This window comes from Abramis brama, assembly GCF_963993115.1.
Source record: "Abramis brama genome assembly, chromosome: 3".
NCBI lineage: Eukaryota > Metazoa > Chordata > Actinopteri > Cypriniformes > Leuciscidae > Abramis > Abramis brama.
The window spans coordinates 17,986,192-18,010,861 of NC_139965.1; the positions used below are offsets into that span (position 1 = coordinate 17,986,192).

At 37.2% G+C, this 24,670-nt stretch overlaps 1 protein-coding gene across 2 annotated transcripts in view; it reads right to left on the bottom strand.

Annotated features, from left to right (window-relative positions):
• ntrk3b (neurotrophic tyrosine kinase, receptor, type 3b) overlaps nt 1-24,670 on the bottom strand; it is a 125,693-nt gene that overhangs the window by 100,399 nt on the left and 624 nt on the right. For both annotated transcript variants that reach the window (XM_084108181.1, XM_084108182.1), the window contains exon 2: nt 5,460-5,534. In XM_084108181.1, the coding sequence (XP_083964307.1) occupies nt 5,460-5,534 (75 nt within the window). The remainder of the gene's footprint in view (nt 1-5,459; nt 5,535-24,670) is intronic.

A 24,670-nucleotide genomic window follows, 5' to 3' on the forward strand; every position in this document is an offset into this window, starting at 1 on the left:
TGTAATCTACGATGCTTGTGCTTTAAGCTGAATGACCTTTAGTGAAACCTCAAAGGGTAATGTAGAGGCCTGTAGGTCAGTGCTGTTCCCAGGAGTGGGTGGGACCAGAAGAGCCCACCATCAGCAGAAGAGTGAGCAATGTTAATGAGAAAAATGCAAATGGGAAGCTGGGAATAGTCCACTTGGCTTCCTTACTGAAGGATCAAGAGGAGTGGAGAGGAAAACTGTCTTGAGGTTATGACGAAAAGAGGATAGGGGTGAAAAGGATGGGAGGGCTTGGCATAGGTGAAGAAGATCAGAAGCGGGAGTGATGAAACACTGTGGGAGGTCTGGATTAGCAGCAGATGTCTAGTCTGTTTCATCCCACCAGACTTTTTCATCTTATAGAAAAAGTATATATACAGTATGTGTTTTCATGAAAGAACCGATCCAGCTCTGATCAATCTGATCAAACTATTTTATTCAGTTAGAAATTAAAATTATAATAATAAATTATAATTTTAATAATAAAATCAGCATATTAGAATGATTTCTGAAAGGATCATGTGATACTGAAAAACGGTTATATTGAACAATGTAATATAGAAAAAAAATTAGAGAAAAAACTAAATGTAAAATATATTTAAATATATATATATATATATATATATATATATATATATATATTGATCAAATAAATTCAGCCTTTGTGAAAATAAGCCTATCATAATAGAAAAATATTTCTGACCCCAAAACTTTTAAACAGAAGAGTATATAAATACCATATACTTAAATATGACCTAATATCTATTATCTTCATATATGAGATAATAAAGCTTTCAGAATAACTAATCAATTACAATATAAATGTATAAATTGTGATTTTCACCATTGTTTAAAATATAAAAAAAATTACAACACAAAATTTATGATACAACCCCAGCGAGGTCTCTGTGTGACATCAACTGTCTTGTATGTTAGACTGTGTGATATTCATCTCAAGATTAGTCACAACTGACAGTGTTGACTGTGCGATCAATCTTCTCATATTTTGACATCCTCATTAACAAACAAAACGTCTCAGGTTACATATGTAAACATAGTTCCCTGAGAAGGGAACGAGAAGCTGTGTCAGTGACGCTTTGAGAACACCTCTGCATGATTGCGTCTGAAGCATGTGTGTCAACTCGTTTAATGGCGAGACGGAACGTCACGGGCGGGTGACGTCATGACCAGGAAAGCATAAAAACACTATGGCTGCATACGTTACCTGAGGTATTCCCTTTCGTGGAAACTCACACTGCATCAATGACGCTTTGAGAACGATAATAGCCAAACGCCATGCTTACAAGTGTCTGCAGCGCCCAGGTCCAGGTTATAGAACCTTATGAATGTGAGTGGAGATGACCAGCCCACCGCATCACAAATGTCTTGAAGGGAGACACCCGAAATTAAGGCCTTGGAGGCCACCATACTTCTAATCAAATGAGCTCTGAAAGCTAAAGGCAAATGCTGACCAGAAACCTCATAAGCAAGATGAATAACCTCAACTATCCATCTGCCAACTGTCTATTTGGACTTAGGGGACCCCTTTTTAGGTGATCCAAAGCAGACAAATAGCTGATCGGTTTTCCTCCACAGGGCAGCTCTGTGGACATAAGTATCCAGTGCTCTCAATGGACACAGAAAGGGTTTAGCTTTTTCTTGTCCTGATTTCCGAAAGGAGGAGGGCTGAAGGCTTGCAAAACAATAGGCTGTGGTACATTGGTTGGCACCTTAGGGACATAGCCTGGCTTTGGGTAAAGGAATACTTTGACCATCCCCAGTGCAAACTCATGGCACGTGGGGGATACCGACAAGGCCTGAAGATCTACTCTCTTTAAGTCAAGTCAAGTCACATTTATTTATATAGCGCTTTTTACAATACAGATTGTTTCAAAGCAGCTTTACAGAGATAACAGGAAAATAATGCAACAAAGTTTGTTTCCAGAAGAAAATAGCATCACTGAACCAATTGGACAGTTTACTGAATCCCACTGTAGAATTCTGCACCAAGAAGTGAAAACTCTCCACTTCAAGGCATAAAGTTTCCTCATCGAGGGAGCTCTGGAGTGAAGTATGGTAACAAACTCAGTTGAGAGACCTTAGTCTATGAGCTGGGCCCCCTCAGAGGCCAAACCCACAGGTTCCATATCTCCGGGCGGGGGTGAAGAATTGTGTCTCCAGCCAGACACAGAAGGTCCCTCCGGAAAAGAATCAGCGGGGCTGGGTGTGTTAGGGAGAACCAAAGTGGACAGTGCGTCGTATCCTGAGACACAAACAGATCCACTTCCGCCTGGCCGTAAACCTCCCATATACGCTCCACCACCTCGGGGTGAAGTCTCTATTCCCCAGGCCTCAGCCCCTGTCTCGGCAGGATGTCTGCTCCTACATTCTGGTACCCCGGGATGTATACTGCCCTCAGAGAGAGCATGATCCCTAGGGACCACAGGAGGATCTAGTGTGCCAGTTTGCATAGTGGATGCGAACACAGACCCCCCTGGTGATTTATGTAAGAAACCTCCGATGTGTTGTCTGTTAGGACAACCACATGATGGCCTTTTAGGTCTGGGAGGAAGTGCTTCAATGCCATGAAGACAGCCATCATCTCCAGGCAATTTATGTGCCAAGAGAGATGATGACTCCTCCAAAGACCCTGAGCTGAGCGGCCTTCCATTACCGCTACCCAGCCTGTGAGAGAAGCATCTGTCATGAGCATGACATGATGACAATGAGCTCCTAACACAGGAGCCTGGGACAAGAACCAAGATTTCCTCCATATAACCAAGGCCACGGAGACGCCTGCACGTAATCTTGATCATATGAAGTGGGTTCCCCCTTGGGGAAAACCCCTTGATCTTAAGCCACCACTGCAAGGGTTCATGTACAGCAGGCCAAAAGGTATCACTTTAGACACTCTTTCAGTGGTTCTCAATTCCAGTCCTCGTGACCCACTGCTCTGCACATTTTGTATGTCTCTCTTATCTGACACACTCAGTTCAGTTCATGGAGTCTCTCCTAATGAGCTGATGATCTGGTTCAGGTGTGTTAAATAAGGGAGACATACAAAATGTGCAGAGCAGTGGGTCACGAGGACTGGAATTGAGAACCACTGGTCTAAAAGAGTTGTCCCTATTCTCTTAATGAGTAATGGGTGTGCTTTGGGATTTATGTGCGTTAAACCAATCAGATTCTCATCTCCCATTCCCTTTAAATGCCAGTTGCGCTCGCACCATGGCAGATTCGCTATTTACATGACGGAATTTGATAGTGGAAAGACCGAAGCCGTCTCCAGAGCGCAAACGGAACTGCTCATGTGCGAGGTAAAAGTGCGCAAGCAGACCATCTACGGCAGGGGTGCCCAACCCTGCTCCTGCCGATCGACTGTCCTGCACAGTTTATCTCCAACCCTAATCAAACACACCTGAAGCAACCAATTAACGTCTTCAGGATCGCTTGAAAATTAAAGGCAGGTGTGTTTGATTAGGGTTGGAGATGAACTGTGCAGGACAGTCGATCGGCAGGAGCAGGGTTGGGCACCCCTGATGTACGGGACAAGCCAGATTCCACCACATCTTTATGTACACAATAATAATCTTTTACATTGTAATCCTTTTCATTTTAATATTTGGCCTTTAATATTAATATATTGTGTGCTGCTGTGCGTCCCTGTGTGTTTATAATAAGCAGAATGCACGCACGTTACGGACCCGCCTATAGGCGCACATTACTAACGCGCCTGGAACCAAAAAAATATTGCGCCATTGACTTTAGACCAGGTTTCAGTTGGTCAATGACGCAGTCTATTTCTGGTGCCTCAAAATAGCAACGCGCCAACAATGCGCCAGAACACACCTCGTTTTCAGACCAGCACACCCATGGGCGCACAAATGGGCGCAAATGCATTTGCTATTTAAACAACGTGGCACAGGACGTGAAAATGATAACTGCGTCGGATTTAAACTAGCAAAAAACACTTGCATCACGACTGAAATATGTTGAAATAAAATTTCTTTGTATAAGCAACGTATTAAACTGCAAAATAACATTTATATGCCCTATATTAATATTTCATAAAAATGATATGTTACAGACGAATTCGTTACTAGTTTTGGATAGATTATAAAGTTTTTACAGTAAAATAGACTACTGTCACATCAAATAAGCTTTTGTTCGCCAATTTCTGCTCATATGTTAAATATATAGTATGGGATGTTTTGTCAAAAATAAAGTAGGTATATTGAATTATCAATTAAGATGATATAATAGTGTTTGTTCCAATTCAAACTAATGAATCCTTAACTCTGAAATATGTATGATAAAATGTATGCTTTTTACAAAGAAAGATTGCACTTGAAATATTGTTAAAATTGTAATTGTTGTTGATTTACATGTGAAAACTATTTAATAAAATAGCAAAAAATATAAACAAAGGTAGATGTAAACAAAATCTTAATAGGTCAATATAAGCCTTCTCATTAAATTATTTATTATTGTGTTTTATTAGTAACAAATTTGGGGAGAGGATAAATATTCCAAAACTTTCTGAAAATACAGTATGAGAATTAACTGCACAGTTACTATAAATGTTTACCTTGGATATTATACAATTTGCATGCATACAAAATTTGTGGAAAAAGACACATTTCTTTCAAGATGTTTCCAACTCTAACTTTGAACCAATTATCTATAATGGCCCATATAGCCTATTTGAACAGGATTTGTTTCCGGGTATGACTGTGTACTCAAAATGTGATTTTGACTTTCATTTATATTTAGATTATATATATATATATATATAAGAAATATATATATATGGATTATATATATATATAAAAGAAATATATATATATTTCTTTTGTCCTCGCATTCTTTCTTGTGGTTCCCTCTCAGTGACATACCTGACTGAAAGCCTCATTATGCGGCTTCTCAGGTGTGAATCACAGCATAATTCATGATCATTCACGCCCCACGCATATTTCCTTTCCAAACATAAAGTGTCTTACAAATTTAAATCAATGTATTGTTTTATGTGAATGAGTTGGAAGGATGATTTTCACATCACTTTGAATCAAAAACTCTAGGAGAAAACATCCATTAGTCAAAAGTCTTGTGGACACATATTTAGTATGTGTTTTGTGGCCTTATTTCAGAAACTTTAATTTTTTTCAATTACGATGCATAACGTATTATGGTAGCCCTGTTTGTGCTGAATAGAGTGTAATGACACCTTTGCTAATAATATGTTTATAAGCAACTGAAAAAAGCACAAATGTCAGGGCATGTCAAAACATCTCATGGACCCCAAAAACACCTTAGACCCCTAAGGGTTAAAGACATCTTCCCAAAACATGTCTCAGATGACCCAAATCGTGCAGTGTGCACCAGACTTTAGTGTAAAATGCATGTAACCTCTATGGGATCTGTTTTTGAATACTCACAGTCTCTGGAGTCCTGTGTACAGTTCCATGTCAACATCCTTAAGAATCTGCAATCCAGTCCAATTTTCTATGTGTCTACAAAAGAAAGAGAGAAAATATTGAAAACAGCACCATTACCACCAATTTATTCAACCAAGATATATGTGTTTTTCCACTTGATGGCTTGGACAGGAACCCAACGGAAGGTCCCTGGAGTTTTGAAAAATGTATCACAGTCCGCGAGCACTCTTGAAACATTCCTCTCAGAGGCCTAAGGGTGTGATTACTTGCAAACCACACTGTGAAATAATTAGCAAAACAATTTGTTTTACCCTAGACTGTAAGGTCAAATGCATATAACATGGGAAACACAAAGATAAGTATCATGTACACCATGTAGAATTACCAGAGACACAAGTAAACTTGTATATGGGAGAGCTTGGATCATTGTAACACTAAATAAATGTATCGTCAGTAATAAAACTCACAATAAGCACAATTTAATCCTCTCTTCTTATAAAATAATTTACACAAACAGTTCAAAAGTGTGGGGTCTGTAGATTTTTTTAAATACTTTTATTCAGCCAGGACTCATTCAATTGCTCAATTCCACAAAAACAAATTAAGCAGTATAACTGTTTTCAACATTGATTATCATAAGAGATGTTTCTTGAGCAGCAAATCAGCATATTAGAATGATTTCTGAAGGATCATGTGACACTGAAGACTGGAGTAGCGATGCTGAAAATTCAGCTTTGCCATCACAGAAATCTTTTTAAAGCACATTCTAGTGCTTTGACCTTTTCTGTTACAACTACGTAGCAAGTATGTTATAAGTATATCTTGCATATAGATATCTTGGTATATTTTGAGTTCAGTAGAATCTGACTTTAAATGGAGAGTTCACACTAAAATAAAGATTCTGTCATTAATTACTCACCCTTGTGTCGTTCCAAACCCGTAAGACTTTCGTTCATCTTCGGAACACAAATGATATTTTTGATGAAATCTGAGAGCTTTCTGTCCCTCCATAGACAGCTACACAACTAATATTTTCAAGCCCCAGGAAGGTAGTAGAGACATCACTAAAGTAATCCATGCGACTCCAGTGTTTTTTTAAGCAAATTTTTTTACGCGACGCAAGTGCTTTGTTTGCGCAAAAAACACACATAATTGACCACTTTATTTACCAAATATTAGTCTCCAATGCACATTCACGCAACAACGTCTGCTCAACACAAAACATATGCGTCTTGGTCCTCTCGTGAACGTGCACCGGAGGTTAATCTTTTATAAATAAAGTGGATAAATGATCTTTTGCTGCACAAACAAATCACGTCACTTCATAAAATTGAGGTTAAACCACTGGAGTCACATGGATTACTATTATGATGTCTTTACTACCTTCCTGGGGTTTGAAACTGGTAGTTGCATAGCTGTCACTGAAGGTACAGAAAGCTCTCAGATTTCAACAAAAAGATCTTCATTTGTGTTCTGAAGGTGAATGAAAGTCTTACGGCTTTGTAATGGCATGAGGGTGAGTAAATGATAACAGAATATTTATTTTTGGGTGAACTAACCCTTTAATTCGTAGATATGTTTAAACTTATTGTAACTGTAACAACTAAACTTATTGATTTTTTTTTTTTAAAGAGGCAAAAATGTAAAAAGTTTAGGCTAAACATTTTCTGAATAAATCTAAAAAATAAATAAATAAATAAATTATTGTCCACCAGGGGGGGAAAATAATTGATTTCTTGGAAAAGTAATAGAACACCTCTCCTGAACAAGCCACATGATTTGAGGTATCAGTCATTTCCATAACACAAATAGTGCAGGATGAGTTATATTGTAATATATTAGGGTTAGGTTTGTTCAAAGTATTAGCAATAGTAAATGTGTTTTCATGCACAACAATGATAATGATCATAAATGGGCACATTATAAACACCCAGCAATGCAGGAAAACCATGTTTACATGGAATTTTCAGGTTTTTCTTTGTCAGTCCTGATGTCAAAACATGACATGAACACTTTGAATAAATAAACAATGGTAAAAAAAATATATATATTTACATGATAAATGAATTTGCATTAAAAATAAAACCTAGGGGTGTCAATCGGTTCAATCAAGTTCAGGCTAAACCTTTTCTGAATAAATACTAAAATCTAAGTGAAACAAAGGTGTTACACAAATATCCCTTGCCTCCCCTACCATGTCACTGAAACACCATTATCAGTGTCAGAATCTGCTTGAAACCATGCTTGCATTTAAATTCAGTTAATGCCAGGGCATGCAGCACTGCCTTTATTTCCTATTCCGCAAGCTTTTTATCTGCCAGCTAAAACAAACACAATCTGGATAGAAGTGAAAGATGTTCCAAGCAGGAGAAATTAAGGATGTGCTGCTGACAGAACACAGCCACAGACAAAAGCAAACAAGAATACACGCTTCTAGATCCACACACACCCTGACAATGCCACAAAACCCCTAGAAGCACAGTCCAGCTCAGTCCATCAGGTAGATTTAATGTTTCTTTTTACAGCATTGGAGAGAGTGACACTTTACAAATGAGTCGCACTGCAGTTAATGTAATACAACAGAGGCCCTGCTACTTTACTGCCCATTGGTTTTACACAGTGTCTTCAGGTCACTCATTTCCACAAAGAGCTTTGATTGAGGATGGGCTTCACAGCTGACGCCCACCACTGAACGATGCCTAAAACCAGTTGAGAATCACTGGCTTTTTATACTTGTTGCAAGTGAACCTGTTATTAAAATAGTTTGGCAAGTTTTTACACAGATGTCCTTTAAATCTAGTCAATTAAAAGCAGTTTAAAATGATGAAATAATTAACAAAATGAATGTAACATTTTACAATAAAGTTTCAATAGTTAACATGAACTAAAATGAAGTGCACTTCTATAGCATTTTATTATTCTATTAATAATAATTTCTACATTTACTAATACATTGTTAAAAGTCCCCCTGTGGTGAAAACCAAGTTTTTATGTTGTATATGTCTATGTGGTGTTTTTCATGTGCTTTAAGACAAACCATGTGCAAATTCATAAGTCAACAGCACTGTTGAGTATTTTCTCCTTAAAACTGCAGTGAAAAAAATATTTGAAAAGTTTGAAATCGCTGGTGTTTCTGATGTCGCAAACAACCAATCATGTTAAAGTGCCGGCGGGCTTTGGCATATCATTAACAGCGAACTAGCAGGGGAGTCTCGAGAGATGCCAGGTTATCCCGGTATTTGTTTTTGTTGATATGAAAAAATCGGCTAGATTAGCAATATCGCGCGTGTATGATGTAGTAGGCTATATAACAATGTTATGTTGAACTATATACCCCACTGATGTTCTGAGTTGTTCAAAGCGTGATGAATGTTAAAAGGCAGACTGAAATGGCGAACGGGAATATAGTTTGTGTAACATTAGCAACACATTAATACCTGTTTGATAACATAGTCAAGCAAAAGGCTAATCATATTAATTACCGTTATGTGTCCGACGTTGTAAAGAGGGATATTGTGCAGCGTTTATAGCCTAACGTTACCTCAGTCAGTTGGCTCGGCTGAGTGAATCTCTGAACTGATGTGACCGAGTGGAGGCGGGGCTAATTAGCATGCATCCGTGTATATTAAATGAAGCAAGCAAGGTGTAGAGTTGCTTTCAAGATATAATATTTTAAGGCATGAAGAATTTTTTTCACGAGAAAAAAAGTTTAAATATGTCATTTTGGTGATCAAAGATTAGTTTTAAAGGATACAATTATTGACAACAGGGGGATTTTAAAATCAAAAGTTGTATTTGTTAACATTAGTTAATGCACTGTGAAGTAACATGAACAAACAATGAACAGCTGGATATTTATTGACCAATGTTAACAAAGATGAACAAATACAGTTAAAAATGTATTGTTTTAATGATAGGTAATATATTAACATAACAAATAAAACCTTATAGTTAAGTGTTACCATATATATATATATATATATATATATATATATATATATATATATACACACACATATACTGTTTAAACTCATTGATCCCTTTTAGTTGACTAATTTATAAATAATACATTAATCAGTTAGACTAACTAGACTAACATCTACATATGTAAATCAGTAATCCTGACTCCTTAAAGTCCTTAAAAAACAAACAAAACAAAAAAACATTCTGTTTGTTAATCAGACCTCACTAGCTGGATGCATAGAAATATATAACTGAGTCTGGATGGCATTGTTGTGATCCAGATGCATTGGAGTTTATGCACAGTGTTTATACAGATGCACACCCTAAACCATGTGAATCACTCAAATATCAGTCAAAGGCTCTGTGCCCATTTCATTTCAGCGTGTGATGAAAAGCCTCTCTCAGGCTGTGTGCAAGTTCATGGCTGTTTTCTCCATAATCTCCTCTCTCTCCATTCTTCTCAACACTCATGCCTGGGCATGATTAATGACTTTGTTTAAATGATCTACAGCACAAGTACATATAGCTTAATGGAAGAACACTTAATAAAGCAGATTGTCTCAGGTGTGCTCTCAAGGCATTGATCGACACCTTCCTTTTCTTCTCAGAGCCAGGCTTTGAGTAAAGAACCCTGAAAAGCTAAAAACCAAGGGCCCTATTTTAACGATCTAAGCGCATGGTCTAAAGCGCACGGCACAAGTGCACTTAGGGGGGTGTCCAAATCCACTTTTGCTAGTTTAACGACGGGAAAAATGGTCGGCGCACCTGGTGCATGGTCTAAAAGGGTTGGCCCTATTCTCTTAATGAGTAATGGGTGTGTTTTGGGTGTAACGTGCAATAAACCAATCAGAGTGTAATTTTCCATTCCCTTTAAAAGCCAGTTGCGCTTGTGCCATGGAGGATTTGCTATTTACATGGCGAAATTTGCAAGCGGAAAACTAAACGCTTCTCCAGAGAGGAAACGGATCTGCTTGAGCGTGAGGTTAAAGCGCGTAAGCAGACCATCTACGGGACAAGCCGGATTCCACCATATCTTTATGTACACAATAATAATCTTTTACATTGTAATCCTTTTTTTTTTTGGCTGCTGCCCATCCCCGTGTATGTAATAAGCAGAGTGTACGCGTGTTGTGCACCCACCTATAGGCGCATATTACTAATGCACCCTTTAAATAACAAAAAAATCTATTTCTGTTTAATAGAAATTTCAGTTAGCAGCTCAAAATAGCAAGGCACCAACAATGCGCCTGAACACACCTCGTTTTCAGACCAGCACGCCCATGGGCGAACAGATGCGTGCAAATGCATTTGCTCTTTAAACAACGTGGCGCAGGACGTGAAAATGATAACTGCGTCGGGCTGAAACTAGCAAAAAACACTTGTGTTGTGCCTGGTGCCGCATTGCAACAGGTGTATGATAGGGCCCTAGACTGCTGATGAGTACGATTATGAACTCAACCAATGAAATGATTTCAAATACTGTAATAGCAATTAGAGCAACCACATCTACAAAACTCTTCAGCATGACTGCTTGAGTCAGTAAACATAGTTTTACTCTTCACTTATTCTTTACTGCTGTTCCTTCTACACCCACATAACATCTGAATAAATGTAATTATTCAGAGACAGGTGTACAACATGCCTTATTTCTAATGGATCTAGTCGATGAAATGACAGCTGGCCTCCATCTGTTGCTGATTTCAGGTTTCAATCCAGGATTTACACTTCTGATGTATAAATACAACATGCCTCCACTTTACCGCTAACAAGCTATAAATCATTCGTATGTGCCTGGATGTTGATTTGCATGTTAAATGGTAGAAATATTTGTCATTATGTGAGGCAGCACTTCTGAGGTTTGTTAGCATTTGTTGCATTGCAGTTGGAGTATGCAGGATAAAGAAAGGCTTTAATTATAAGCAGTTGCATTTATAGGTTACACTTTATTTGAAGGTGTTCTTGTTACAGTGTAGTTATACATATAAGTACTTAATAATAATAATTAACTGCATGTACTATAGGGTCAGGGTCAGGATTTGGGTTTGGTTCAGGGTTAGTTGCATCTAAAATGTACTGTTATAGTACATACATTTAAGCATGTGCAACAAGAACAGTGTAAAATAAGGTGATACCCATTTATATTTTCTTAAGAAATGAGTGTTGTTTGCCTGTGCTAGGGTTTTGAAGGTGGTTGCCAGACCACTGCTATGTTGTTCCTAAGGTTCCTGACTGATCAGCATGTTGCTAGGGTGTTCTGGATACTTGCCATGCTATTGTACACTCCTAAAAATAAAGGTTCTTGGCATCAATGGTTCTGTAAGGGAGGTTAGGCCTAAGGAGGAAATGTCTGGCTTGATTCCAGCAGGGATGTCTGCAAGAACACAGAGTCCAGTACAATTCCATTTGACCACTTTATTAATCCATTGAAACAGGTAGAACAGAGCAGATGAGCAGGGAGTACATAATGTGCGGTTTCTAGAACAGAAACACAAACACTCCAATCAAGATAAATCTTATTTAACTTACACAATCAAAATATACACAATATAAACAAATGAAAAGAATGAACACACATCACAAACATCAAGCAGTTCCAACATTGTGCATCAATACAGGCATTTATAAAGCAGGACTCATTAGTGCATGGTTGCAGTGATTGGTTAATTAACAGAGGGAGTGTACAAATCAATAAGCAGCTAATTGAAGAGAAACTAGGACTGAGCAAATGAATTTGGGTATCTTAGTTAGGCAAACCAGGAAAAGAATTGTAAACAATGATACAAATAAAAGAAACAATAATCTTTAATACGGGTTCCATAAAGAACCTTTAACATGCATTGAACCTTTCCATTCCATATCCATTCTTTAGACTTTTAAAATGTTCTTTAATGGTTCTTTAAATAACTATTTAAGGTTCATTGGGGACCCAAAAATGGCATCGCTGTGAAAAAAAACCCTTTTTGGAACCTTTATTTTTAAGAGTGCATAGTGTTCAGAATTCTCCACAGAGCAAAGTTACTCCCACAGTTTAGGTTTGTATGGTATTATCCCCCCATTTATTGCCTGCCAGAAAAATAAAATAAAATAGAAGTATAGAACACCCCTCCTGAACAAGCCACATGATTTGAGGTACTGTATCATTTATTTCTGTAACATAAATAGTGATGGATGAGTTATTTGCTGAATTTTAATACTTACCCTAAGTATTAACAATAGTGAATGTTTACATGCCGAAAGAATGCAATGCAAGAATGTGTTTACATGACATTTTAAACTTTTGAGTTTTCTCTGTCAGTCTTGTTTATAATAAACAAGTTATGTTTATAATAACAAATCAATGGCATTTTCTCTAAGAATGCCAAGGAAGCACTGCCTTCTCAAAAGATGTGACAAAACAATACAATACAATACAATATACAAGTGAGGACACCATCAATACACTTGCCATGTTTACTGCGGATTTAATTATATTAATAGTCGCCCGAAAACAAGACAAAAATTTATAATAATAGCCTCCTCATTAATAATATCACTCCTCCATAACAGGCTAATAAATGTATCTCAGTGTTGATAGATTGGAATTGTCCAAGTATCGTACCAGAAGCTCAAAATTATCGTATTTAAAATTACTGTACACGAGTCTAACGTATAGAATACAGATATTTATCTAGACCAACAACTTTTTGGCATGACCTGCAAATTACTTTAATAACAAATAACTATCGACCTCAGCTTGGAAATAACTGACCTAAGTGCCCTGGCAGGAATGTTAACTTGTGCTCATGAGAGAGAGTCATTCTCCACGATGATTGGCCACGTAGACGTAACATGAGATGAGATGGAAGACATGTGAAACACCACGTTCACATTCTCCTCACATGACGGTAGACGTAGGATCCACAGCTAGATCAATGAGTATAAAAGCCCTATGATTACAACGACCATCATTTGAAGTATCACGAAATTCAGAAATGATCGTACATTCTAAGATTTTTTTCATTTTTTATCGTACAGAGGTCAAAATTATCGGACAAATACGATCATTTTTGTACGTCTGGCAACACTGGTGTATCTTTTCCAGTACCGATCAACTTTATCCAACAAGTAACGTGGTGCGAAAAAAACGCTAAATCGCTGTGTTAAAAACAGAGAAGGATCTGTCTGCTTCCTGTATGACAGTAAACACGCCCACTATTAGCTAAGTAGGCTCCTGGCCACGCCCACTAAACCCGCTTGATGAGACTTTTCTCTCATACCTAATCCCTGTCCCAAATGGAACCCTAAGCCCTCGTGATCTTCCTCCGACTCCACACTTTCGTGACGTAATTCCGCTTATACTGTCAGGTAGAAGTCTACTGCGGAGCTCACGGGACAGTTTCACAAAAATGAATCACTGATTCGACTCCCTATACTATGTACTATATATTTTCCATTCTGTAATGTAAATGACTCATTTACATTTGGGAATGACTCATTAAAAATGATGGCATTTTTTTGCACTGAGTAGGCTATATAGCTACATTTAGGCTACCTGTTCAAGTTGGATACTCTCACCTTAACTAAGATGCAAACATATATCTGTGATTAAATTATAAATGATATCATTGGACAGTTCTATATTTTTATTTATAAAACATAACTTACAAGAATTTTAACTTAAGATTAGGTTGTAGCTTGCCAAAAGTACCTTTTGAAGACACTGGCAGATATTGTGAGAAAGGCTTGAGAACGGGAAATGATTGAAATCTGTATTGACTTCTTTGCTCACATTAGACTTATAAAAGCATTGAAATATTGAGCTCTCTGGTCAATTTGTCTGACTTCCTTTGGAAAGGTGTTCAATTGGGGTAAAATCATGATAATGTTTCATCTCTAGTATATACACAGGGCAATTACACTGTCCCCGTATAGCGGTGACCTTTAAAAATGTGCAAATGTCTCAGCCTCATTTTCCCTATTCACTACACCTGTTAGCAATGCCTTTCAACATTCTTGTCATCTTCATATGTTGTCATTTTATCACTTAGAAAAATGTGTGTTTACAGAATATATGTAGAACAGATTTTTTTTTACCTAGAAATGAGCGCTCTTCTTAAAAGAAAACACAAATGACAATGCAAGCGCCATCATTCAACAGTCAGTTCACCCAAAAAGAAAATTCTGCTGTCCTTAATCACCCTTATGTCATGGTTTAATCCCATTCGACTGGACTTACTTTCTATACATTATATAGACTACTTTTATGAGACTTTATGGTGCATTTGCATCCTTTTTGAATGCTTTAGTCCCCATTTTTGCAATTGTATTGAAGAAAAAAACAAAAAACTTTCTCCTTGAGGGTTCCATGGAAGAAAAAAAAGTTTTTGAATGACATAGATGTCAAAAGTTTTCATTTTGGGGTGAATTATTCCTTATTCCAAAAGTGTTCATTCCAAAGTATCTAACTCTGACCAGCAATTACACATTCTCAAGGAGATTTCCTCCATATTAAGTTTTTCTGATCCAAAGTGCTGCGGGCATCTTATCGAAGCTAATGTGCGTAAGACTTAACTTTCCCAAACTAACCGTGTCTAGGCAGGCATGCATTTAGGCCATGTATCAATGTGCCTCAGATTAACTGTGTGCAGCATTCGCAGCTTCATGATTCATGTCCAGAACTGGCAGTCTAAATATAGGCACAACAAAACCCCTTCTGTGCTGTATCTACATTCTGCACATCTCTACCCTCATCCACTCCTGAGCTTCAGCCAAAATGAAAATGAGCATAATTAGGTCCCATGAGGCAGAGAGCATTAGACAGAGAAGCAATAATGGCACGGACGCCAATATCTTCCTGGTTTTGGAATGCCAATGTCACTTGCCATGCCAAAGGCTGCAGTGAGCACTTGTTTGGAAAACCTGCACGAGATGACTTCCTTAACACAGAGTAGTGGGCAATTTTGATTTCCTGCACTTATCAGGGGAAAACAGGCAAACATTTTGCTCTCTGGTGGGGGGAATGTATGAAGAAAACACAGCGATGGTCATCAACTCCGCAACCGGGCACATATTAAAAAGAAGACATTTTACACACTATAAATATGTTCTCTGCTCATCTGCTATTATGTTTTTTGCATGTTGTTGAAAGCATGCCGTACACAGTTCAAAAGTTTGGTGTCAGATTTTTTTAAAAGTTTTTGAAAGAAGTCTCCTATGCTCGCCAATGCTGCAGTTATTTGATCAAAAATACAGTAAAACATTCAGAGGGTAGGGTCATAATTTGGCATAAAGAACATGAAAGCATGGATCCATCCTGCCTTGAATCGATGGTTCAGGCTGCTGGTGGTGTAATGGTGTGTGAGATATTTTCTTGACACACTTTGAGCCCCTTAGTACCAATTGAGCATCGTTTAAATGCCACAGCCTTCCTAAGTCCATCCCTTTATGACCACAGTGTATCATCTCCTGATGGCTGCTTCCAGCAGGATAACACACTATGACACAAAGCTCAAACCATTTCAAACTGGTTTCTTGAACATGACAATGAGCTCACTATACTCAAATGACCTCAATCCAATAGAGCACCTTTGGGATTTGTTGGAACGGGAGATTCGCATCATGGATGTCCAGCCGACGAATCTGCAGCAAACTGCGTGATGCTGTCATGACAATATGGACCAAAATCTCTTGAGAAATGTTTCCAGCACCTTGTTGAATATGCCACGAAGAATTAAAGCGGTTCAGAAGGCAAAAGGGTGTCCAACCTGGTACTAAAAAGTTGTACCTAATTAAGTAGCCAGTGAGTTTTTTGCAAGGAGCCAGAGAAAGGCAAGGTAAGGAAAATAGGACAGAAAGTCATTGGGACGCACAGAGTGTGACACAGGAGACGGTAGCATTCAGCATAGCAGAAAACAAACAGAAACACAGAGGCAGAACCTATTTTTTACTGTCTTTGAACAGACAGGTGAGACTGTCTGAGGTGCCCTCCCTGGGTAACAATATTACAGTCACAAACTGAACTGAAAAGAGTTATTTTTTTAGGGATAAATTCGTTTTCTAGGTTTTGTTGGCATATTTTGTCTAACACATTACGTATTTAAGTCTGTGAATAAGTGTGTGTGTGTGTGTGTGTGTGTGTGTGTGTGTGTGTGTGTGTGTGTGTGTTGGAGGGTAATATGTATTATGAGCATTGCCTTATTGTGAGGAATTACATTACTAATATTGATTCATGTTTCACCAGATCCAAACCTAAACAGAGGTCCCAAACAATTTCCTAGGGACTCTACAGCCTGGAAGTCATAACATACAAATCTATGCACTAGTTCAAAGCATTAATTGTAAAAACGTGTCCAGCTAATTTAACATAAATGAGTACATGAGAGCATGCTGTACTTTTTGTATAACTGGAGTATGGCTTTAAATTGTTAATCCACCCAAAACTGAAAATTCTGTTATCATTCCCTCACCCTCATGTCGTTCCAAACCTGTATTCCTTTCTTCTCTGGAACATAAAAGAGGATGTTAAGGTTGGTAACCAAACAGTTTCGGTTCCCGCCGACTTCCATTATATATTTTTTTAACCACAATGGAAGTCAAAGGGAACTAAAACTGTTTGGTTATCAACATTCTGATAAATCATAATATATTTTTGTTATTATAAAACTGTATGCTGATTGTAAAAGCTGCACATCACTCTAAAATTAAAAGTTACACAACAGACTGTCAATATGTGTATTAGGGCCCTATTTTAAAGGGGTCATCGGATGCTAAATTCACTTTTATATGGTGTTTGCATATAAATGTGTCTCAAAAAGTCTAAACACTCTCAATAATCAAGCCGTTTGGATTTTCTGAGCAATATGATGTCATATTGCTCATGCTTCGCCGACGACCACTGACGGACTGTCCCGTATTAGCATATTTCTGCCATTTGTATACTGTCCGCCAAGGCAGCACTTTACGTGTCTTGTGTCGACACCCCCCATGGAAGAGAGGGGTGGGGTGAGCAGTTGCTCATTATCATTTAAAGAGACATGCGAAACGGGTCGCTGTGAACTGAGCTGTTTTTGAGGAGGTTAAAGGGTGTTGTTTTACATAACCATTGAGGAATTTAAACCAAAGTGTGTTACAAACTTTACATGAAGACCCTAAAGAATCATACCAACTTGTGGAAAATGGGCATCCGGTGACCCCTTTAACGATCTAAGCGCATGGTCTAAAGCGCACAGCGCTAGTTTAACAACGGGAAAAATGGTGAGTCTAAACGGGTTGTCCCTATTCTTTTAATGAGTAATGGGTGTGTTTTGGGCGTAACATGCAATAAACCAAAAAGAGTCTCATCTCCCATTCCCTTTAAAAGCCAGTTGCACTCGCGCCATTAGGCGTGACAAATAGGCGCAAATGCATTTGCTATTTAAACAACGTGGCGCAGGACGTGAAAATGATAACTAATTGGTTTAACCTTATCACTGCTACAGTCTTTATTGTGTGTCACCCCAGATTATCACCACATTAATAACAATTAAAAAATATATGTATCCTGGAATAACTGCTGCCAATGGCTTGCTGTTGATTCCATGGTGCAAAACTTCAGCAGCAGGGTGTTCAGAGCAGGTACGTCTGTCAACAAGCCTTCTAGTACTATTTCATGTAGAGCTTTCTTTTGTGCACTCAATATGTCTTGTCTTGAGTTGAGCAATACATGGCATATCCCCTGATGAGTATTCTAGCAGCCCACTGTTGTATGAGAAGCTTTTAAATAAAATACTGGATCACTGTTCTCTTTTGTACTGGCAAGAAGCCCAAAGTGACATACAGCATGCAAATCTGGGAAACTTTTGGCTGTGAAAATAAAGTGTTTAAAGCACATCCCATCTGGGGTCCTAGCACATACATGCTGTTGATCATAATTTGCAGCCCGCCGGCTGGGATAGTAAACGTAGTGTGTGTGCACGAACAAGTTTACACTGACTTCCTCTAGTTTCCCACGCTTACAACAAGTGTTAACTAACTTCTGATTCAAATGAAGTAAGGACAAATATTCATTGTGAGACATTTTGCAATAGTGTTTCGGAAGTGTTGCGTTTTCATTGTGGTCCCTGTGGGACACATAAAAGCAGCTTCCTGCAAGAATTAATCCTTTTTTATATATACTGTATGCCTGCTTACACTGATCCTTTTGAGCTGGATTGAGGGGAAACGCATACAATACTGTAATCAACAACTAAATGCCTTATTTCAAAGGTTTTCTTACAAAATGGGTGCTTTTAACATTAATGACCAAACTATATATACATGTAATCTGGATTCTGTAATCAGATTCCTTACTTTTTATGAAAAACTTGTAACTTTTTTATTGATTACATGATCACATGTTATTCTCACCATGGCAGTACATTATTCATAATGCATTGATTCTCCCTACTATTTATTTTTTATCTTTGAAATGTTCCTTTCTAAAAAAGCCTATTGCTTACAGTATTGCACACACAGACCAGCCTCTATATGAGCCGATCACTGAAAACTGAGATAAACGAGTTAGTTAGAAAGATATCTAAAAGGAAAAGGAAAAGGAAAGAAATCAAAAAGTAGTCTGATTATACTACCTTAAATGTGTAATGTAATGGATTAACCCTAACTCCAATTTTTGTCAGTAACTGACTACAATTTGTAAGTAATGTACCTCCAGCACTGTATACTGTATAGTATGGAATTGATTTAAAAAAATGTTGTGTATATATATATTATATATTAATTAGATAATAATTTTTTTATATTTAAAAATATAAAATATACAGGTTTGAAACCTGTCAGTATACAGACGCATAACTAAAATAAGTCACTAAGAAAGGTGCTTGAGGCTGGATTATAATAACGAAGACATTTTATATAAAATCAAACATGGTGACAGTGACAGCAGTCTTTTCATGTAATATATGTCAAATCGGATTCTGCGACACTCTCATACATCTATTTTACACATATTCCAAGCCCTCTGAGAATCTTGCACATGACAAGAACTGTACACACTTTTAATAGGATAGGACATTTTCCATTTAAAATCTTTCTGCTGTATTTCAATTTCAATCTCCATATCTACTTGGCTCATAGTCTGGGGAAAAAAAGAAAAGCGTGAATGTCTGACAGATTCCATTTCATGATATTATATGAACCTGTACGTCTGAGGTTTTGCCACACTGAAGCTGCAATCTATTCCAGCATGTTATGCAGCAGGTAGGACCATGATGCATTCTGTAATATGCATTCTGTCTTGTGGACAGCATCCAAAACTTTGCAGACTAGGTCTTTACCCTATTAGCTTAAAACACAATCATTACTAGCATAGTGTGCACAAATTAAGCTTTCAAAGAGAGAAAATATTAATTAAATTGGATCTAAAAATAGTTGTGTTGGTAAGGAATTTGTGGCTTGTAGGATTTTATGTGACCTAGAAAAGGAGGATCAAAGGAATTTTGTTCATGGATTCAAAGTGTTCAATATTTCATGGTGGAATAATGCCGCCATGAAAGAAGTCTTGTGGTGGCAGACGAAATCTGTGCAGTGTCGAAAAGAGTGGCATTGTGGCATTGCGCTGCTGTCATTCTGGTGCGGCTGCGATTACGTAGCTTTGTTTTGTACAGCCTTGAGAAACAGACACCAGGGCTAAAAATCATAAAAGTTAGTTTAAAAAAAAGTGTGCCCTCCTTTTTCTTCCTTTTCAGTTACCAGATGATTATTTCAATATGTGATCTATTTAATGAGATATTTTGCTTATTTAATTTGAACTGTCACATCTTTTTCACTCTCTGTCCTCGCATTGCACTGATTCTTGAGACATGGGACAAAACAGGCTACAGAAGAGAAACTACGATGGAAATTATTAAAAAGGTCATGAATTGAGAAATCTAAGAGATCCTTGTACTATAAAAAATATCCTGTAAGTTTCAGAACTCTCCAAACATTTAATCCTGGTCCGTTTAGCATTCAAATTGGCACTTTTAACACCGAACTTAAAGGCAAAGGGATACGTTCTCAAGTTTCAGAGCACGCTAAAATGTCAGGTTTGGAATCATTTACCCACAAGTCTAGCATGTCAAGTTTAGGGATGATACTTCGAATGTTAATGTGCATTAACCCAAGCCCTTGCCTTGTTTTAAAATCCGAAGGGTAATATGTTTACAAAGGAGCTAGCCTAAGCAGATTACAAGAATTTACATTGATAACTAGGTTAATAGGTATGAGGTTATTATGCCTAACATAACTAGAAAACCCAAATGTATCTGTAGGTCTATGAAAAAAGCGCTTTGAAATTATGGTAGGGATGACTTGCCCAGGATTAGGGGTGTTAGCAATTGTAGTACCACATCTAACCATTAATGTGTTAATTAATGAGCAGCTAATATTGTCAATATCCACCTTTGATTGAGATGTCCAAGCAATGTACCTTCATCCGATAGTGTTCAGAAGGAAGTCGATATGAGAAGACAGTAGGTGTGCGCCTTTTTCATTTGGATGACACCTATCACGACTAAAAAGTTCATATTTTCCCCAGAAAGAATAAAAATTATCCACAAAGGGAAATCCATTATCTTGATGATATCTTTCGTAACCATACATGGAGAGACCACAAACGGCTGAATTTCTCACCTTCTGTACAAAGAGAAGGAATAGGACCGGAAACAACAGGTAGCATCCCTGCTTCCTGGATAAGGCCAAGTAGATTTATAAAATCTTTCTTTAAACTCTGTGAGTTTCTTTCCATGACGTCATTAGAGCCGATATGAATAACAAAACGTTCTGTGTTAGGGAGTTGCTTGTTTATTGTAGGAAATGCTGCAATTAAATCCCTTACCCCTGCTCCAGGATAACAGAGAATTCTGGCATTGGGGACGTTGACTTTGCGAACCATTGAACTTCCAGCAATAAGTTGAGTGCGTTGAGAGAGTTCTGTACCAAACTGTAATGGCAACATCATGACTATGACGAGAAAAAAACTATATGCTTGAGCATTCTGTCCTTTTTAGGGTTGCATATTCCTCTTTTTGGTAATGGCAGAGACGTTGGAATTGATTTTAATATGAAAAACTGTTAACCAATCATAGTAGTGGGTGTTTACTTGCAAGTCTTGAATACGGCACGCAAATCTAAACGGATTGTTTCAAAGAGAGTATCAAAAACTGGATAGAAAATAGCCTATTACTTCTAAAATTAGGATGGGTTTTTTTTTATGTAAAAATCTAGCTAACATTATAAGTGGACCTCAAAGAACATTATAATTTTTTTTTAAAATCTAGTTCTGTAACCTCTTTAAAAAACGATTTCTTTAGAGAAACAATGAACAGTGTTGTTATATTCAAAACTAATGGCAAGTACAATTGAGACATGTTTTGCCTCACGCATTTTGCATCGTGTTTTGCCTCAAGTTATAAGATTTAACCTAGCTCAATTTGAACAGAAGATCTAAATCTTGTTTCTTTCTGCTTCTCTATATCCATATCATGCAACATAATTATGCATTATGGTGCATTACGCACTGCAGCTCCTTCAGATGAACTTTAGCTATCGGAAGACTCTCTAATTATAAAGAACAGAGCTAGTTTTGACCTAGAAACCTCAACATTATAACACACAGACAGAGCTTGACATGGGCACATTTCCAATTAAAGAAGCAGCATTGTAAATCAACGGTTTATTACATTACATTGAGGGATACATTTGCTGATAATAGTGAAAAAGCAGACTTTAAAAAGAACTATAAGCTCTGTTCAGAAACAAATCCCCACTGTTACTGTAGAGCACCAATGCATTCTCCTCTTCTCCTAAACTCTTTCCCATCACGTTTAGTTATACTAGCCTAGGAAAGAAAAAGGAGCTCAAAGTTATTCATTCATTTCAATTCATTTGGTATGAACGGATGGAATATCCCATGTCATTGTGCATGTATTATCACTTTTTAAACAAGGAGCCTTGACCATTCCAGTGTCAAGTATAAACTGGTAGAGGCAAATTTCGGGCGGTCACATTTTTCCGTAATATTAAATGAAAAAGGAAAATATTATATTTTGCATTAAGCAAATGAAGCCAGTTTTTATAACCATTAAGATTTTTTGCAGTGTGTCATTATTTCATTATTTTCATGAGAATTAAGCACATTTCCCTCAAAATTATCATTACCATAATGTGTCTGGATGTTTTATTTATTTAAAAAACTTTTTTTTTGCAATTATCATTATTCTCAGCAGTGTTTCTCATTAGATTCTCATTACTGCTGTATAGTGTACTTAGAAATTGTTTTTACCATATTGTATAAAAACATATTGCACCGATAAATACATACTGATAAATAAATTCACATTACAGTAATAATAATTTAAAATAATGAGAATTGTCAGAAAATAATGCAAAAAAAGAAAGAAAAGCTGTCTCATGAGATTCCCCTGATTTGAAATTGAATCACTATTATTCTATACACTATGAATTTCTTTGGAAATCAAAGACTTTTATCAAAGTTGTCTGATAGATTGTTGTGAAATATTGAAGAATAACAGCTTCTGGCTACCATCAATTCTGCAGTTTCTCTCTCTCTCTCTCTCTCTATACAGTACGTCTAACACGACTATCGTTTGTCTCCATGATTCATCATAAGCTAATTAAAATACAATCACCTTAGAAACAAACTTCAAAAGCTCAAACAACTCAACCCGAGCCTCGTTTCCAGATCTCAAGCACTTCCTTTTTGAACCTCTTTAGCTCCCACAGGTTATCAATGCGTCTTTTGATTGTTGCCTCGGAAAGTACTTCATTTATATTCCTCAGTAAAAGTGTGGCCCCCGCAGATGGCTCTACGATCAGCTTCCCCGACAAAAATCCCTATTATAACCATTACAAGAGAGACAAACAAAAATTTAGCACAAATTTCCTTTAAAGGACAACTTCAACGAATACTTCATTAGCTGCATGTAGGGGAGAGACAGGGTCAGTGCCATTCTATAGTTACGGTTCTTCACATTAAAGAGCCAAACCCTGACGTTCTTCTTAATTCTCAAATGGCAGTCCTGACCTACTTAACACAAAAAAGGCCTCATAAAACTTGATGATGTGCTTGTAAGTCATATGATGAGTTTCAAATGCTATCGCAAGAATATCACAAAAGACACAAAAGTGTCCTCTTTTGAAAAAAAACCCTGAAATGTGTTTCATATACATGTATAGCTATAAATATACGCATTAGGTAGCTTAAACTTGAGAGAATGCTTCCTATAATTGCAATAGCTGCATTATAAATTATGTTGAATATTATTAATTAAAAAAAAAACTAAATACATCCATTAAATTTTGGCTCAAAAAGCTTGAGTGAGAAAGACACACCTACTCTTATACTGAATTTCACATTTGAAGAACAGACATTTTGATTAAAAAACTGAAACTTTGAAGGATCCCCTCCATTTTCTGAGACAGCAACTAAATAAATCATGTGTTCACTGCAAACACACACACACTGTCATGTATCACGGTACAGCCAGCCATGAAAAGGACAAACAGACAGACAGCAAGATAGACCGACAGCCAGAGAAACAGACAGCTATCTCTTTCTCATGTCCGATATGAATATAGAAGTTTTATAACAGATCGAGGTTGTAAATAGAATCAGCCTGCACTATGGAGATTGTAGGAGCTGTCCAGAGTGCTGAATGAAAGAAATCTCTGTAACCTGTTGGTGCACTGCTGTTCACACCAAACCATTCATTGCTAGTGTTATATTATCACTACAATCCCTTCTATAATATACATGTCACAACAATGGATTTTTGTTTAGACCTGAATATTAATATGTACAAAAAAAATCAATTTTAAGCAATGAGGGAAGTGTGGACAATAGGCTACCATTTCCAATGTCTAAGGTTGCTAATCACACAGTCATATCAAACTGAACGTTTCCTAAGGATGTTTCATTCAGTATATGAAAAACTGACTTGGCTGCATTGATTAAATCAATGAGAAAGCAAACAGGTTCTTACATGCAATGATCATTAATTAATGCAGAAGCACGGCATAAAATTTCAAAACAGCAATAGCATCATTGCAAAATGTTTGATAATAGGCTATGCTCTTAAATGATATACCTCGTAAAACCTTTAAGGACAAAAAAATTGGTATCTTGAGATTGCGAATCTTAAAATAATCGAATTAGTTTTGAAATATACATAATACATAATACAAGTTCAAACAATAATGCAGATTTGATAAAGAAGCCAAGTTTTACTATAGGA